Here is a 19,191-nt window from a genome sequence, read left to right as displayed (position 1 = left end):
CATATATACATATATATATGTATATTTTTTTTTTTTTTTTTTTCGTATTTTTTTATGTGAAATTTTTTTAGTCCCCCAAAAGATATAACCATGTATTCTTCTCTCAGTGTAAATATATAAATATATATATTTTTTTTTGGATGTTTAGAAATTTCATTTTTCTAATGAGAGAATGATAAATACAATCGGGACCATTTTTTTGTTATATATTTTTTTGAACAAGTATTTTATATCATGTGTAAAAAAAGATCCTTATGTTCTTTCTTTTATCATAAACAATGATAAATGTTTTAGATTCATAACAAATAGAACTCGCAGACTATATAAAGCAAGAGAAAAAATTAAATACGAAGAAGGTAATACATATAAGGAGACACATAAAAAAATATATAAAGAATTAATAAATATATACATATGTAAATACTTTTTAATGTTATGTATATTATTAATTTATTTTATTTTTTTGTAGTTGTTACACAAAAGGATATCTCAAATATAAACACAGTTGTGTTAGCTCTATTAGAATATAAAGTATGTAATAAATAAATAAATAAATATATATATATATATATATATATATATATATACATATATTTATATATATATTATACATATTATACATATTTACCTTGTTATAGAAATTACACAATAATTTAAACATTCCAAAGAATTACATTCTTAATGTTGAAGACAATGAAAGTAAAAAAATTTGTTATTATATACCTTTTATAATTCAATGAAAAAAAAAAAAAAAAAAAAAAAATATTTTTATATAATATATACAAATCGGATCTCTCTTTTTTTTTTTTTTTTTTTTTTTCCTTTGTATATCCTTTATTTTAGATTTAAAGAATTTTAAACTGTGGAAAAAATTACAAGATATTAAAAATGAAAAGAGTGACAAAAAAAAAAAGTACATTTATTTTATTTTAAAAAAAATGGAATTCCCTGTAGAAACCATATTTAGTAATACATAAAATAATGACAACAAATAAATAAATATAAATATATAAACATGTATATTATATATAAATATATAAAACAACTGTAACAATTCTATATTGATTATAATAAAATTTACTTATTTTTTATAGATGAAGATGAGATACAAAATTATGAAATGGAAGATGTTGAAATAACATCCATGTCTAAATTATCAAGTAAGGGGGACCAAAAAAATAATAATATATCACACATATAAATAAATAGAAATATATGTATATATATATATATGTAATGCATGTTATTTTATTATCCTTGTATAGCTGAAGAAAATATGAATTATGATATTGACGAAAGACAAGAAGTGCGCAAAGAATTGTTCTCTCCATATATTAAAAAATCAAAAGGTAATTTACATAATAGTCATTTTATTTATGAAAAAGCATAAACACTATAAGAACATATAAATATAAAAAATATATATATCATATTTTTGTTAGATAAAAAAACGGAAAATGTAAAGGATTTTTTGGCCCTATATAAATTTGTACCTCAAATAAATGAACAGGTACTACAAAAAAAAAAAAAATTAAAGAATTTATATGTACACAACGAATTATATAACAATAATGATTATATATATATATATATATATATATATATATATATATATATATATTTATTTATATATGTATAACCATTTGAGTATTATTAATTTATTATTTTTTATTTTTTCTCTCGATAGAGTTCCTTACCTAAACATTCAAACAGAAGTGTTCGAAAAAAAGGCATTCTCAAATATATTTTGTATGATCTCAAAAAAGATAATAATTTTAATTTTCAATATAATTACTACTACGACAATATATACAATAATGTTAAGGACGATGAATTAAACGATTACTTTAATTTTTGTATGAAATATAAAAAAAGCAATCAAAATTATGATTTGTATGTTAAAGGAACACCATCCTTTGGAGATGGTATGTTTGTATTATTAAAAAAATTATATATTTTACATTTAATTAATTATTTATTTATTATTTTTTTTAATCTATGTATTTATTTATATGATTATTTCTTTTCCTTTTTTTTTTTTTTTAACATTCTAGAAGAAAGCAAGAAAGAAAAGAAATTTTTTTTATATACTCGAAAGGAAATTGAAGGGGCACATTCTTATGATTTTGATAAATGGTTTGTAAAAAATGTGATGAATTTTTGGCTAGTTTTTTTTTTTTTTTTTTTAAATAATTTTGGCTGTTTTTTTTTTTTTTTTTTAATATTTTTGGCTGTTTTTTTTATTCTTGTTCAGGTCTTTTTCTGATTTTATAGAAGCCCTTGTATTTTTCAATGTATAACAATAAAAAGAAAAAATATATATATATATATATATATATATATGTGCATATTAATGTTGAGGCTAATTTATATTTCTTTTTTTTTCTGCCTCTTAGGATTTATATATTGATATGAATAAAGAAAAATACGAAAGGTTCAAAGAAGATGAAGAAAATGAGAAATTAGATCTTATAGACTTCAATTCTATAAATTCAAATTTTGTTATTCCAAGTATGTAAAAAAAATTATTAACAATGTAGAAAGTGAATTCATAATGTAATAAGTTTTTCTTTTCTTTTATGTAATGATTTTTTTAATTTTATTCTTGGAACATATAAATATATGTATAAAATATTTATATATTTATTTTATTTTTAGATGACGATTTATGGCCAGTTGAATGGCATGACATGCCATTAGGTAGGAGAAATAAGAACAAAAAAAAAAAAAAAAAAAAAAAAAAGATAACTTCAAATGGAATATATAAAAAGACAAAAATGTTATATATATATATATATATATATATATATATATATATATGTATATGTTTTCTTTTAAAGGTTCTTACATTAATCAAATTAGAATGGGAGATATCGATGCAAAGTTTCATTTTATAAGAAGAAATATTTTAGACTATTTAATGTTTGATTTCAAAACTCCAGAATTTGAAAATAAATATATTAATTTTACATGGAGAAAGTTATATTTAGGAATAGCATGGTAATAAATATAAATAAATATAAATATATATATATATATATATATATATATTTTATATGTTTATTTATTTTTTTGTGTGTTGTGGTTTTAGGTTTATTCATACAAGGGGCCATCCCATAGTTATATCGCCATATGATAAAATACAGTTTGATGTTTTTCCTATGGACTTTTGCAAACCCGAAGAAATACAAGTATGAAATTAATATACACACATATAATATATATATATATATATATATATATATACAATAAAATATATATTTTTTATTTATCACATATATACATATATATGTATATACCCTTGAGTTATATTTATTTTGTTTTATTTGTTTGAAGGGTCTTTATTTAGGATATTTAATTGTTCAAGCTCAAGCTCACGAAAAAATATTTTGGTAAATAATAAAACAAAATTTGAACAAATAAATAAACATATATGTATTTATATATATATATATATAAGTACATACATAAGTAAATATATATACATGTAGATATCCTTATTAGCGCACTTTAATTTTTTTGTCTTTTTTTTTTTTTTTATATATATATATATATTTATATATAGGAATAATTATAGGGATAGATTTGATTTTTTAAAAGGTATAACAAAAAGGAAAATAAAATAAATATTTTGGACATTAATAAATATAATATGTGTATATATTTTTTTGTAGTGTTAAATGGTTTATTTATTTTTATTAATTTTTTTTTCTTTTAGGTCTTGAAATTAATATAAGAAGTGCAGACGATTTAATATTTTGATGTTTCATAAGAAAAAGTCACTCTTAATTCACAAATGAATATAAATATATAAATATAAAAATATATATATATATATAATATTAGACATTTAAATTTTTTACAGTAACTATATTTTTTCCATCTTACAATTATTTTATCTCTTTTCAAGATATAATATATATATATATATAATATATTTTATTTATTTATATATTCATTCATGTGTGTATATATATATATATATAACGTGTGGATGATAACTTTTTATGTTTCCAATTTTTTTATTTTTTTATTTTTTTATTTTTTTAATTTTTTTATTTTTTAATTTTTAATTTTTTTCTTTAACTTTATTTAAAAAAAATATGAAAAATTTAAATATCATAAGTAACAAAATAGTTGAGGATAGGGTGAAGGAATATTGTAGAAAAATTGAGGAGAATAAATTAAAGAATGTAAAGCCCACTATAAAGTTTGAAAGAAATAAAATAAATATAAATAACAAAAAAAAACTATACTTAGAGAAATTAAGAAATGAAGAAATAGAAAGAAATAATAAGTAAATGTAGACATAATTTTAAATGAACAAATGTTATATATATATATATATATATATATATATATATATATATATTTTATATGTATATATTGAATGACAAGATGTTTATAGAGGGACACACATAAATATATTGATTTATTAATAATGTGTTATATATATAAATACATATACTTATATCCATATTTATGTTAATATATATACAATTATATTCCTGTATTTATCTTATTTATTTATTTATTTATTTATTTATTTATTTTATTTTTATATTTTAACTTTTTAGTATTCTTAAAAAAAAATTGGAAGGAATTAATAAGAGGGAAAAAAAAAACATCGAACAAAATAAACAAACAGGATCACAAAAAGTTAATACAAATAAAAAAAACTTTCTTGCTGAAAATATAAAAAAAGCCAAACTAAAAAAAGAAAAGACAAAAACAAATCATTCCAATGTAACATTGAATGATCATATATCTATAAAAAATGTAAGTATAGAAATATAAAATTGGGAAGTACATATTATTATATATATATATATGTATATATGTATGTATGCATATTTATTTATATGTTAACTCTTCAGATGAAAAAAATCGTCTACAAGGGTTATGTCGACGATAGCAAAAAGAGTTACAAGTTTTATACAGGTAAAATAAAATAAAAATATTCATATAAATATATTAATATATATATATATATATATATTCATATATATATTTTTTTTTTTTTTTTTTAAGAGCTAAAAGTTGATGACGAATCCAATTTAAGTATTCTCGCATTGAATTTGAAAAACAAAAGAATAAAAAAGTTTTTTTATAATAAGGAAAAACATAACGAGTTATTAAGTGTAAAAATATAAAAAATATAAAAATATAATTATATGATTAAAAGATTATGTGTCGTATTATAGTCATATGTAAAACCATTGTAGGAACATATTTAAATGATCTCCTCAATGTAATAGGAGCACACACACATATATATATATATATGTATATATTTATTTATATTTATATTCATTTATATTATTTATATTTCCCTCTTTTCCTTTTTCTTTTTTTTTTGAAACGTTCAGCAATTACACTCATACGATGAAATAGCTAAAAGCATTACACTGATAGAAGACGAAAATGTAGATAAAAATAAAAAAGTACGATTAAACAAAAAAGAAACAAAAACAACAGAAAATGAAAAACCATTGAGAATAAAAGATAGAGTTATGATGGAAAATATAGAAAAGACTTGTGATTTTTATATTAAAAAATATTTTAATGAGGATTTAGAAGATAACAATTTTTTAAATGATATAGATAAAATGAATAGTTCAGACGCAAAACAATCTAATGATCTATTGAATTTTAAAAAAAGAAAAAATTCTTTTTTATTGATGAAAAATGAAATCTTATATAAGTCAAAAATTAATGAAGCACAAGCTCTTTTAATTTTTCAAAAAATTAAAGAAAAATTAAAAAAAAATAAAAATTTTATCAAGTCGAATAAAAACATTTCTTCCTTCGTAACAAAGACTCAAAAAGGTAATCACAAAGGACAAAAAAATATATATATATATTATATATATATATATATATATATGTTTTTTTTTTTTTTTATTTTTTAGAAAATAACCTCAACAGCAATACAAATGCTGATGTAACAGACAGGGCAACAATGCAAGATAAACAAATAAATGAAGATATACAAATAATAAAACATGTACAAGAAAATAGAGAAAATGGAGAGGATAAATTAAAAGAAATAAATGAAATAAAAGAAATAAATGAAAATAAAATAGAGGATGTGGCACAAAAACATGAAGAACAAATAGACAACCTGGAAAAGGAAAAAAAAGAAGCTGATGGAGAAGATAAAGAAGAAGAAAATAAAGAAGAAGAAGATAAAGAAGAAGAAAATAAAGAAGAAGAAAATAAAGAAGAAAGTAAAGAAGAAGAGGATAAAGAAGAAGAAAATAAAGAAGAAGAAGATAAAGAAGAAGAAAATAAAGAAGAAGAAAATAAAGAAGAAGAAGATAAAGAAGAAGAAAATAAAGAAGAAGAATATAAAGAAGAAGAATATAAAGAAAAAGAATATAAAGAAGAAGAAAACAAAGAAAAAGAATATAAAGAAGAAGAAAATAAAGAAGAAAAAAACAAAGAAGAAATACATTCTCATTTGGATATACATCAAACTAATTATGATGAAGAGAAACTTGGTCTTTCCAAAAAAATGGAAAGTCAAGAGGAAGATAAAAAAGATACAATGCAAAAACAAAATGATGAAACCTTACAAAATAATGAAGAAAATAATTTAAAAGATGTCTAAAAAATAAATAATAAATAATACACCCTATGGATAAAAATGGTTCAAAGGATAAGGAACCTATTTTCCAGTTTGATTTATAACAACAATTAAAAAAAAAAAAAAAAACATATAAATAAATAAATATACATATATATATATATATATATATATATATATATATATATATATATATATGTACATATTTATGTGAACAAAAAAATTGTAAAGATATGGTTAACATGTCTTTTTCTTGAATTTTTTCATAATTAAAAAATAACATAATAATTTTGTATTTACAAAAAAAATAATATTAATTTTATATATACATATATATTATAATATATGCTATATTAATTATAAATATTTGTATATATCTTAAAAATGTTGGAAAGTATCATATTTTTTAAAAGTGTATCCCCCCCCCCCAAAAAAAAAAAAAAAAAAAAAAAAAAAAAAAAAAAAAAAAAAAATTGATATTTTTTCCTGATTCACTTTATATGATTTTTTTCCCTATTATATTAATAAATAAATAAAAAAAAAAAGCATACACATAATAATATATATATTATGTATGTATGTTTGATAATTATTAGATATTTTTCTCCTCCTCATTTGTGTAAATATTTTCATATATATATATACACATACATGTATATATTTATTTATTTATTCCTTTATTTTTGATTATTATCATTTAATTCGAGGGCCCTTGACCTTCTCTTTATTATCACATGTAGTTTTAAAAACAAACTGAATATTTATATATCGTAAGTCAAATTCGTGTTTAAGTTTTTTTTTGAAAAAAGTAAGATAATTGTTGGGTATTTTTCTATATAAGTTTGTAAATATAAGAAATGTGATTGGACTAGTGCTTATTTGTTTTATATATTTAAAATGACATTTTTTTTTTTTTAACCATGGAATTGGAAATAATTTTAAGAATTGCATAAGGAAAATATTTAAAAGAGATGTAGATATAATAATATTATTCATTTTATGAATATGAATAATTTTATTTAATAATGTATTAATATGTATATTATTTTTTGTATTAAGGAATATGATAGGTATATCATTAAATAGGTTTGAAAATGTTTGTAAAAATTCATTTCTTTTTTTTTCAAAGTTTGTTAGAATTAAATCTATTTTATTTACAATAAAAATAATATTTTTCTTTTCTTTTAATAAATAGAAAATCATTTTTTTATCAAATTTATTTAAATTTATATTATTATTTTTAATTTCTTTAATATATATACATATATCACTTTTTCTTATATTAGTATATACTCTATGATTTTCATCAAAAAATTGATCTTCATTTCTAAATTTATGTTGTTTATTTAAACTACAAGTATCTAATATTTCTATTTTCTTATTCTTATAATAAAAACTCATATCATTATTTATATATTTTCTTGTTCCAAATAATTCATATATATCATTCTCATTAATTATATTATTTTTTAAAATACTTTCAATTAAGCTTGTTTTACCACAATTTTTTTCTCCTAACACACATACCTTTATATCTTTATTACATATATTTTCATCATTCATCATTATTTTATTTTTATGTCCATTTATATTCATATTCTCCTTATCATCATTAATAAAATTATTAACAACAACACTGCACTCCATTTTATTATTCACATCACTATGGATCTTCTCATCAATATTATTATGCTCCGCATCATCTACATATTTATCGTTTACATGTTTGTTATTCATTATGTTTGCATGTTTGTCTTCTTCATTTATAATATCACTTGTTGCACCATAAAACAAAGGCACATTTGTATGATTTTCTTGAATATCCTTATCATACTTCTTTTCATTGATATTTATCAAATCATATGGATTAACATCTTCTTTTTTATTGAGAATATTTTTCAGTATTCTAATTCTTTTATTTTTTAATGCTTGTATATCTTTTTTTTTTTTCTCTTCAAAATTATAATTATTTTGTATTTTGTTAAAAAAATATTCTCTAAATTTATTTGTATGATCACAATTATTTTTATCTTCATTTCTATATGTCTCTTCAAAGGAATCTTGTTCTTTTTTTATATCTTCATAATAATTATCATTATATTGATAAAACATATTATCAATAGAAGGATTTGTATTAATATGATTTACATTTGTGTTGATCGAATATTCTTTTGTTCTATATTTTGTTTGTTTTTCATCTGTATTGTTTACATTGTTCATTGTAATTAAATTATTATGTTGATATTTATCACCAATATTATTATTATTATTATTATTATTATTATTATTTATATTATTATTTATTTTTTTTAATATTTTATTTTTTTTTTCATTAAATTCTACCTGACCAATTTTCAAAGGAGTCCTATTCAATATTTGTTCACTAAAATAATCGTTAAATAATTTCATATTAGATTTATCTTTTTTTTTCAAATTTACAAATTTGTAAAAATAATTTTTTGTTTCCAAACTTATGGAGGGATGAAAAATTCTTACACTCTCATCAATTATATCATCCATTTGATTATTATTAAAAATGAGTTCTTCCTCTACAATTTCCTCTACAACTTTCTTTCCATTTTGTTTTTTACGTTCCTCTTTATTAACATTATTCAAATTGTTCTCATTTATATGACAATTGTTTAATGTATTATCATTATATTGATTGATATGATTTTTTTTGAATTCACCATGATTTTTCAAAGTGTCACAATTTTGTTGACTTGTTTTTACATTTTGTCTTTCATAAAACTTTATAATTTTTTCTTTAATAACATTTGTTAGATCTTCATTTTTGTCATATGGATATAAAATAATATTAGTAAAATATTCATATATATGAAGAAAATTATAAGATTGTATTATATCATTATGTTGTGTATTTGTTATATCTTTTATATTATTATAAACTATAGTATATATATTGTCCATATTTTTATACATATCTTTTATAATATTATATGAGAGAATATCACTTTGTCTTATTTCTGAATGTTTTATACATATAAATATTAAATTACTATCCATAATTAAATTATAATAATTTTTTAAAATATTATTAGTTTCCATATCCATATTATAACCTTCTAATTTCCATTTTTCTAATTTATTTAACATTCGTTCATTTAATCCTATTGTATCTGTTAGAGAGCATTTCTTTTTATGAAGTTTAAAAACATTCTCATTATTTTTTATACAATAATTTTCCACATTACTTATAACTGATTTTTTATGACTAACATTTAATCTATCTAATATATCATTATTCAGTGAAGATTTACCACTATTACAGGCACCTGCGATACATATTTTGTAGCAAAAGTTTCTTACGAACTTTTTTTTTAAAACATTTTTCATACTACAACTATATTGAAGCAGATATATAAGTAATATGTATATATAAATATGTATATATAAATATGTATATATAAATATGTATATATAAATATGTATATATGTATGTATTTTTTTTTTTTATGAACAAGTCAGGAAAAAAATATTTTTTTTTTTTTTTTTTTTTAATTTATGGCTATATTCATTTTAGCTGGAAAAAAAAAAAAAAAAAAAAATAAAAATAAATAAATATAAATATACATATATATAATATATATATTGTCAAAATTGTAGATATTCGTTTTAATACTAAAAAAATAGAATGTAGCTAGAGATAGAGGGCAACATAAATATAAACAATATTATATATATATATATATAATATATTATATATATTATATATTTATTGTTGAAGATATTTTTAAAATGTAATAAATAAAAAAATATATAATTTTTATTACAAACCGGGTATTATATATATATGTATATATTTATTTATTTTTTTTTTTGCTCATTATGATTTATTATATTTTGCTTCTAAAATAAAACATGACCTATGAGCAGTTGAAGAACTTTTACGATATATTTCAAAAAGATATTGAAGAATTAAAATTCCCAGATGAATTAGTAAATGCAAATATTAATAACCTGAAGGATAATAATATTATATATTATAAAAAATGGGAGTGTCATGAGAAAAATGGGACCTTGTCAATTGATTATCATAAGAATGAAAAAATATTTATGAAAGAAAATATTTGTATTCATGAGAAGAAACGTTTTATATTTTTATTGAGTTCAGTTGGAAAAGAATTAATCTTAGATAATTTATTAACAACATGCAGAGACAAGAAAAAAGAAAATGAAAATATTTTTGGAAATAATTTTTTAGTTATAAGGAAAGAAAGTAATAATAACTATTTAACCATAGTTAATAAAAATAATAATTATATTTATGCTCTGATTGTAAGGAATCCTAATATATATATGAATCATCTTAATTGTCAAACAAAAGAACAAAAAATATATTATAAATATGTAGCAAATGAAATGTATGAAAAATATAAAAATAACCAACAAAATATTAGTGAGAAAAAAAAAAAAATTAAATATTCATTTGTTTATTCTTTATATAAACATTATCATGAAGAAGTAAAAAAAAAAAAGTACAAGAATAATTTGGACTATTTTATAAATATAAATTTTATAAAAGAAAAGTTTAAACTATTAAAAATAAAAACTATCAATATAAGTAATCTTATATGGAATTTCCAATTCTCTAAAGAACTTTTAAAAAATAAATTAACAAACTTGAACCATGGAAAATTTTTATGTTACATTATATGTCCTGATATATTGAATAAGGAATATAAATTATATATATACAATATTATAAAAAAAAAAAAAAAAAAAAAAAAAAAAAAAATCCAACAGATACTATTTTTTACATAGTAGAACAAAATGATAAAGATTTGAATGAAGTGTCAAGAGAAGAAAAAACTTTTCATGTTAATTATAAAGAGCAGAAAAAAAATAAAACATATGATAGTGATGAAAAAAAAGGAAGTGATTATAAACATATTAATGTATATAATAAAGAAGACAAGACGTTATATTTACAAAATAAAAATGAAATGATTTCCATTTCAAATGATAAACTGAATAGAAAGAATATAACATTTTATAAAAATATATCATCTATATTAAATTTATTACATGAAGAAAATGAATTGTATTTACAAATATATAATATAGAAACATATACACGAATATTTATATATAACTGTGAAGAAATGAATAAGCTTCATTTTTTTCATTTCTTAAAAAGCAAATATAAACATTTCTATACACATATAGTAAATTTAAATACATTATTTGGCATATATCTTAATGACACTGAACGGAATATTTTAAAAGTTTTTAATAAATGTAAATATATTTTAAAAAAAAATATTTACAAACATGTATTCTTAATTATAGATGGAATAGATATTTTAGCAAAAAATGTTGAGAAACAATTCATAAATGACAATGATTATAATAATAAACATAATTATATTGACAAAGAATATAATAATATATTAAATCATGAGAACGAATCAAATAATATATATATATCTCCTTCTTCATATCCTAATCATCATAATAATAATCATAGTCGTGTATTAACGACATTATTATTATGCTTAGATAGTATAGATACTATAAAGAAAGAAAATAAGAACAACAAAAAAATAAAAACTAATATAAATGAAAATAAAAAAATTAAATATAACCATGAACAAAATAAAAAGGATATATCGAATATGTCTTTTCAATCTGATCATTATAGCAGTTCTGATTTGTTTGAAAAAAGTTCTCTTGACACAAATACGATAAAACAAAAAAAAAAAACAAACAAAATATCAAATGGTGTAATAACTTATAATTTTAAGAATTTACAACAAATATATAAAGAAAAATGTATTGAATTAAAAAAGAAAAAAACAACATATAATATAAGTGTTATTATGTTAAGTGATGTACATATGAATCTTTATAATTTGTCCTTAATAAGAGCAGGACGATTCTTCCATTTTATCAATTATTTGTCGGAAGTTTAAAAAAAAGTGTATTAAAAATAAAAATTATAAAAATAAATATTATAAAAATAAAAATTATTAAAATAAAAGTTCTTTTTCTTTAAAAAAAAAGAAATTTTAAAGTTCAACATAAAATATATATATATATATTTATTTATTTATATATTTTTTTTTTTTTTTTTTTTGTGTATTATTTTATTTTTTTTTTTTTTTTGGTAATTCTCTAGTCATATAATATATAATCATAACGTTGAAAAGAAACCGATTCTTTCCTTTTTAAAAATAAAATTTTTTTTTTTTTTTTTTTTTTTTTTTAAATATATAACAAAAAGCATATTATATTTTATTATTTTTTTGAAATATAATATTTTTCTCTTATAACTTTTATCATTTTTCAATATGTTTTCGTGATATAATTATATTTGTATTTTTTTTTTTTTTTTTTTTTGTTATAATCTCGTACAAAGAAAAAAGAAAAAAAAAATGCCTTTTCTTCTTTTCTCATTTTTTTTATTGTTTTTATTAATAAATCAAAAAAACAATATAGAAAGTAAACGTACTGATATATCCAAGTTAAAGGCATTTATAATTTCCTCTCAGAAGAGTAAAAAAAAGATATTAATATTAAATAAAAGGAATAGTAGTATAATTAATAATAAGGCTATTCAGAAGAATATTCAGAGAAATATTTTTTTAAAAGAGGATATAAGGGTGTGTAAAAAAAGGATTAATAGAATATCACAACGAATATAAACATATACACATATATATATATATATATTTATTTATTTTTTATTATTATAGGGTGTACTAACAAATAAGAGCGCCTTCAAATTAAATTTGGTTGCTTCATCGTATGTATCCCCCATAATAAAGTATAAAATAAAAAAAGAATTATTTGTATATATATAAATATATACATATATATAATATATACATATATATATATACATATATATATATATATATATATATATATATATATATATATATTTTGTGTGATTTTATTTTTTCAGTTTCTTCTTATCAAATAAGGCAAGTATAAAATTGGCATCATTACATTTTGTAAGGTAACATAAAATATTTATATAAAAAAAAAAAAAAAAAAAGAAATGTAAATGTGATAAAATTGATGTATTGACTAAGCATATATTTTCTTCACATATATATATATTTATATTTTTTTATTTTTTGAGGATATACAAATTTATAATATATATAAGATGCTTGTTGGAATGGCTGCCTCAGATTAACCCTCATTTAAATCCCTTTGTTTTTATATTCACCTTTACAAATAATTATGTACAATTTTTCCATGTAACTATGAAAATGAAAATGAAAATATTTACATAATAAAAATAAAGGGAGACCCCTCCAAATAACACATGCACATATATATATTAACATGTCTATTATATATATGAGAATATATATTTTTTTTTTTTTTTTTTGTATAGAAAATTATCCCGAATGTTTTTGGGATCGATCTGAGTGGAATATTCTCATGGCTGTTCTTAGAAATGATAGAAAATTATTTATCAACCTAATAAAGTTATATGACATATTATATATATGTATATATATATATATATATATATATAATAAAAGAGATATCAAACATTACATTTATGTGTACCTTTTTTTTGTCACATATAATTTGATACCTTTCAAATTTTTCACATTTTGAAATTTTTTTTTTTTTTTTTTTTTTTTTCCTTATTCTTTTATATATATATATATATATTTCATAATGTTTCGGTCGAAGGCTCATTTTTTGATGCTAGCCAATTTAAAGTATTTGGAGTTACAAGACTTGTTGTTGAAAAGGTTTCAAGTATTTAAAAATGAAGAAATAAGAATATTAAAGAAAGAGAACATGAAATGTATTTTATATGAATGGGCAAAGTTTTTAATTCAAGAAAATTATAATACAAATATTACATACATACCACAAGAAGTATTACATAATAAAAAAGTTCAAGATATTTTAAAAAATGATATAGATTGTGAATGGCTAGTAAATAAAATTCATATATCAAAAGATGAAAATATAAATATTAATTCTTCTAATAATATTGAAGAATTGAAAAAAAAAAAAGATGCTCTACATTATGATGAATATCCAAATTTATTTTATTATGAATATCCACAATTTCCATATAATTATTATGATAAAAAAAAAATGTCTAATTTTTATTCTCTTATCAAATTTCCATATAAAGATATTTTAAACATTTCAAAAAATATAAAAAATATTTCAAATGAGGAAGAACAAAAAACAATAAATAATCAAACCAACAATAATGTATCTAATATAGAAGAAAATAAAATAATTAAAGATATTGTACATATGAATCATAATAATGTTAATTATACAGATCATAGTTATGTGTATGCTCCATGTGAAATGGAAACATCAAAGGAAAATTATAATCAAACAGAAATAGATTGACATAATATACGAATAACATTCTTCTCTTATTTTCTCTTATCATATCATATTTTGTTTCTTAGTTTGCCTTTTCTTTTTTTTTTTTTTTATAACAATATATTATTTATGTATAAAATATTTTTTAATTTAAAAATGAATTAATAAATAAATTAATATATGTTCTTATTCAAATGGAATATTATTTTTAAAAAATGAAAAAAAAATAAAAAAAAAAAAAAATACATACATATATATAATATAAACAGAAAAATAAATAAAGGTGATTCGAGTAAACATAACTGTTGTATCACAAATATGAGTTATATATATATATATATATATATATATTTATTTATTTATATTTACTTAATATTTTTAATTTTTATTGCATTCATTGCACTTTATTTTTTTGTTTAAAATTATACAAGTTTTTAAAAAATAATTTATATTTACGAAAATATAACAACGTGCTATCAAGAACATTTTTTATTTTCTCCAGTTTTGTGTTGCTAATTTCTTTCTCTCTATTTCTTTGTTTTATGAAGTAGTTGATATATTTCAAGGCCCTAAAAATAAAAATAAAAATAAAACATTATATTATATATATAATATGACAACATAACATTATGCTAAAACGCATACAAATAAATAAATATAAATAAATAAATATATATACATATAACATATATATATAACAAATTTGATAAGATTACCTATCATGGTCCTTATGCTTTTCATAATACATTGATAAGGGTAATAAGTTTCTCAAATCACCTTTTTTTAAACCTAACTTATAATATGATACAGATAATTCCTCTTTATTTTGTTCTTTATATATTTCTCCCATTTCATATAAAGCCTTATAATTTCCTTGCTTATATAACAAATTTAATACCAACATAATTTTCCTTGGATTTATAATGTTATTCAATTTGTTTGTCCTGTAAATATATATTAAATTATTCTGAGCAATTTCATATCCCTCATATGATGCCAATGCATATGTATAAAACGCTTTCAAATAATCCTTATCAAGATAATAATCCATGCCTAAAGGGGAAAAAAAAAAAAATAAAATAAAAAATATATACATATATATATATATATATCTATATTTATATTTTTGCTCATTTTAAAATAACCTTGTCTTATGTTATTTATCCATAAAGTACTTTCAGCTATAAATTTATAAGACAATGTTGCATTCAAACATGACTGCTTAACACCCTTCCCAATTTCATACAATTGAGCTTCTCTGAAATATGCCTGAACATAACCCAAATCAGCGGAATGCTCATATAATTTAAATACCACTTCATACACATAATCAGATATGTATTGCTTTCTCATCGATATATCCAAAATAATTTCTGCCAAGAAAAAAAAAGCTTCTCCATAATCGTGGCTAGCTGCTTCAATCAAATATTTTAATGACAACTCTAAATCTTTATACCCATCGATGAAATAATAAATGTACCCTAAATAGCATTTGGATTCGACATCACCAGCTTCCGCAGCCTATATAAAATGCAAACATAAAAAATAAAATAAAAAAATAAAATAAAAAAATAAAATATGAACGATATATGAAAAAATTATGAACAAGGAATGCAATTTATGAACAGTGCATGAAAAAATTATGAACAGTGCATAAAAAAAATTATGAACGATACATGAAAAAATTATGAACGAAGAATGCAAATTTATGAATGGTGCAAAAATTATAAGTGGTTAGTAAAAAAATAAAAAAAATATTGGATACATAAAAACATCCCAACAAGCATATACACATTTTAAGCCATTTTATTTATATTTCTTTATATTTCTCTATATTCCTTTTTATTTCATTTCATTTAATTTTTTATTTTATTTAATTTTTTTGTGTTTACCTTTGAAAAGTTTTCTATACTTTTGTTTATGTCCTTCTGAACTCCATAGCCATACAAATAAATAATTCCCAATTCTTTTAGGGCTAGTAGATTATTTTTTTTCGAAGCTTCATTAATATATTTGAAAGCTTGTTTAAAGTTTTTTTCTTCTTTATATTTTTTTCCAAGGTCATACATAGCCATTACATCACCTCCTTTAATTTGTTCATTTAAGAATTCAAGAATTTCTTCTTCATTATTTTTCATGTTATTAATTTCATTATGTATATTTAAATTTTCTCCGTTTAATAAATCTAGTTCTGAAAGTGGGATATTAATATAATCCGAGTTCATAACATTTTCAGCAACCGTTTTATATAATTTCTTAGATTTGTAGCAATTTTGTTTCATATTAATACCATATAAGAATTTATATGCGAGTGTTAAAATGGAAGGGATGTAATTGAGGGAGGCTGCGATCATTTCATATTCGATGGATTTTTTAATAAAATTTTCATTTTCTTGTAAATTATGCACATTTTGAATATTTTTTTTTTGGTTACTTTTATTATTTTGTTCTATTTTATGAAAATCAAAAAAATAAATAAAACTTAAAAAGTGTAAAGCTGCTGGATTTTTCATCATAGCAGCTTTTTCTAGATAATACAAACTTAAGTTTATATTTCTTTTATATGAAAAGAAATAATTTTTATATCCAAAAAAATATATTTTTCCTAATTCATAACAAGAAGAACGTGTTATTTTATCATTCTTGTCAGTTATTAAATTTTGAAAAATTTCTATACATTTATTAATATTTTTTTTTTTTTTTTTTGAGCCATTTTTTAATTCGATGGCAAGTTTGAACATTTTCTTTCTATCTACTTCTTTTTTATTCTCATATTGTTTTTCATTTTGAGTTTCTATATTATTATTATAATATTCTTCATTGTTATAATCATTATAATTTTCTTCATTATTATAATCATTATAATTCTCCTCATTATTATATTCATTGTTATCATAATTTGTGTAATGTTTATTATAATCTCTATTATTATTATCATTATAATCTCTTTTATTATTATCATTATAATCTCTATTATTATTATTATTATAATCTCTTTTATTATTATCATTATAATCTCTTTTATTATTATTATTATCATTATCGTTTTGTTTTCTATTATTATAATACTTATGATCATTTATATGATCATTTAATGAATCGTCTCCATTTTTATTATGAAGGTATGTAAAACTATCTAAATTATTATCACTTATAGCATCTTTTAAATATAACTTATTTTTTTCTTCAATTGTATTTTTAAAAAAAAAATTCTTAACTAGTTCTAATGGATTCGTATTTTCTTCTTTAATTCTTTCTCCCTGTTTATATTTTTTGTTTTTTTTTTCATCTTGTTCCAATCTTTCTACATTTGAAAGAATCTGTTCATCATCTATTTCTTTAGTTTGGCTTGTCAGAAACTTTGTATTATTCAAGATTATATTGTAACATTTTATTTTCTTATTTATAACAATAAAAGCAATTATAACAATATGCCACATAAAATTTTTCATAATTTTAAATCTTATATAATAGTACACAGAAAAATGGGTATTCAAAACATATTAAAAGGATTTAAAAAAAAAAAAAAAAAAAAAAAAAAAAAAAAAAAAAAAAAACATATATATATATATATATATTTTTATATTTATATATTCATTTATTTATATCTTATAAATTGAATTTCTCTTCTTATTCATAAAAATTTATAAGATATTTAAAATATCGTCATAGGAAGATGAAAAAGAAAAAAAAAAAAAAAAAAAAAAAAAAAAGAGAAGCATATATATATTATATATATATATTTTAGAGCAACATATTTTATGTAAGTGCTTTTATAATATATAAATATATTTATTTATACAATTCTGCACATTGTTCATATTTTATAAATATTATAATATATATAAAATATATATATGAATTTGAATTACTATTTTTTCTTCTTTTTTTTATTATATTTGTCATATAATATAAATAATGTACTGTTAAAGAAATAAAGAGAAAAACAGAAGAATTAATCATCTTATTATTATTTTATATTTGTAGAATGGAAAATAGTTATTACATTTTTGTTGACAAAAATATATGTACATATAATAATATACATAATATGAAATATATGATATGATATATATAATATGATATATATATCTTATATATATATATATCTATATATATATATATATTATAATACTATTATTATTATTATATATATATGTATAATATTTTTTTTTTTTTTTTTTTTTTTTTGTATATAGTAAAATATTTTAAAAAATATATTTGTTTTTGTATATATATAATATTTTTAAAAAATATAT

General features: G+C 18.6%; 7 protein-coding genes across 7 annotated transcripts; 5 read left to right on the top strand and 2 right to left on the bottom strand.

The window, feature by feature from the left end:
- Positions 1–172: 172 nt before the first annotated feature.
- Positions 173–3,762, top strand: PADL01_0312500 (conserved Plasmodium protein, unknown function; the record flags this gene model as incomplete). The annotated part of the gene is made up of 17 exons (XM_028684170.1): positions 173–356; positions 470–531; positions 639–699; positions 844–966; positions 1,095–1,160; positions 1,266–1,349; positions 1,443–1,510; positions 1,688–1,925; positions 2,055–2,136; positions 2,255–2,294; positions 2,397–2,511; positions 2,659–2,700; positions 2,841–3,000; positions 3,092–3,191; positions 3,337–3,392; positions 3,566–3,600; positions 3,719–3,762. 17 exons carry the CDS (start codon positions 173–175, stop codon positions 3,760–3,762), a joined length of 1,560 nt encoding a protein of 519 aa, XP_028536540.1.
- Positions 3,763–4,103: 341 nt separating this feature from the next.
- PADL01_0312400 (conserved Plasmodium protein, unknown function) lies at positions 4,104–6,613 on the top strand (the record flags this gene model as incomplete). Its single annotated transcript, XM_028684159.1, has 6 exons — positions 4,104–4,297; positions 4,578–4,779; positions 4,878–4,941; positions 5,032–5,141; positions 5,370–5,829; positions 5,913–6,613. 6 exons carry the CDS (start codon positions 4,104–4,106, stop codon positions 6,611–6,613), a joined length of 1,731 nt encoding a protein of 576 aa, XP_028536539.1.
- A 669-nt stretch (positions 6,614–7,282) lies between these two features.
- Positions 7,283–9,946, bottom strand: PADL01_0312300 (GTP-binding protein EngA, putative; the record flags this gene model as incomplete). Its single annotated transcript, XM_028684148.1, has 1 exon — positions 7,283–9,946. The coding sequence occupies one exon, from the start codon at positions 9,944–9,946 to the stop codon at positions 7,283–7,285; it is 2,664 nt and encodes an 887-aa protein (XP_028536538.1).
- A 525-nt stretch (positions 9,947–10,471) lies between these two features.
- PADL01_0312200 (conserved Plasmodium protein, unknown function) lies at positions 10,472–12,525 on the top strand (the record flags this gene model as incomplete). The annotated part of the gene is given in 2 exon segments (XM_028684137.1): positions 10,472–11,365; positions 11,383–12,525. 2 exon segments carry the CDS (start codon positions 10,472–10,474, stop codon positions 12,523–12,525), a joined length of 2,037 nt encoding a protein of 678 aa, XP_028536537.1.
- Positions 12,526–12,987: 462 nt separating this feature from the next.
- On the top strand, positions 12,988–14,051 carry PADL01_0312100 (apicoplast conserved ycf19 protein precursor, unknown function; the record flags this gene model as incomplete). The annotated part of the gene is made up of 5 exons (XM_028684126.1): positions 12,988–13,215; positions 13,309–13,379; positions 13,521–13,574; positions 13,701–13,821; positions 13,962–14,051. The coding sequence occupies 5 exons, from the start codon at positions 12,988–12,990 to the stop codon at positions 14,049–14,051; spliced, it is 564 nt and encodes a 187-aa protein (XP_028536536.1).
- Positions 14,052–14,254: 203 nt separating this feature from the next.
- On the top strand, positions 14,255–14,956 carry PADL01_0312000 (conserved Plasmodium protein, unknown function; the record flags this gene model as incomplete). The annotated part of the gene is made up of 1 exon (XM_028684115.1): positions 14,255–14,956. One exon carries the CDS (start codon positions 14,255–14,257, stop codon positions 14,954–14,956), a length of 702 nt encoding a protein of 233 aa, XP_028536535.1.
- Positions 14,957–15,326: 370 nt separating this feature from the next.
- PADL01_0311900 (ubiquitin-protein ligase, putative) lies at positions 15,327–18,384 on the bottom strand (the record flags this gene model as incomplete). The annotated part of the gene is made up of 4 exons (XM_028684103.1): positions 15,327–15,501; positions 15,649–15,985; positions 16,078–16,453; positions 16,825–18,384. The coding sequence occupies 4 exons, from the start codon at positions 18,382–18,384 to the stop codon at positions 15,327–15,329; spliced, it is 2,448 nt and encodes an 815-aa protein (XP_028536534.1).
- Positions 18,385–19,191: the final 807 nt, after the last annotated feature.

The sequence above is a fragment of the Plasmodium sp. gorilla clade G2 genome (genome assembly GCF_900097015.1).
Source record: "Plasmodium sp. gorilla clade G2 genome assembly, chromosome: 3".
In the NCBI taxonomy this organism is placed as follows: Eukaryota; Apicomplexa; class Aconoidasida; order Haemosporida; family Plasmodiidae; genus Plasmodium; species Plasmodium adleri (nom. inval.).
This window is presented reverse-complemented; position numbering and strand designations above follow the sequence as displayed.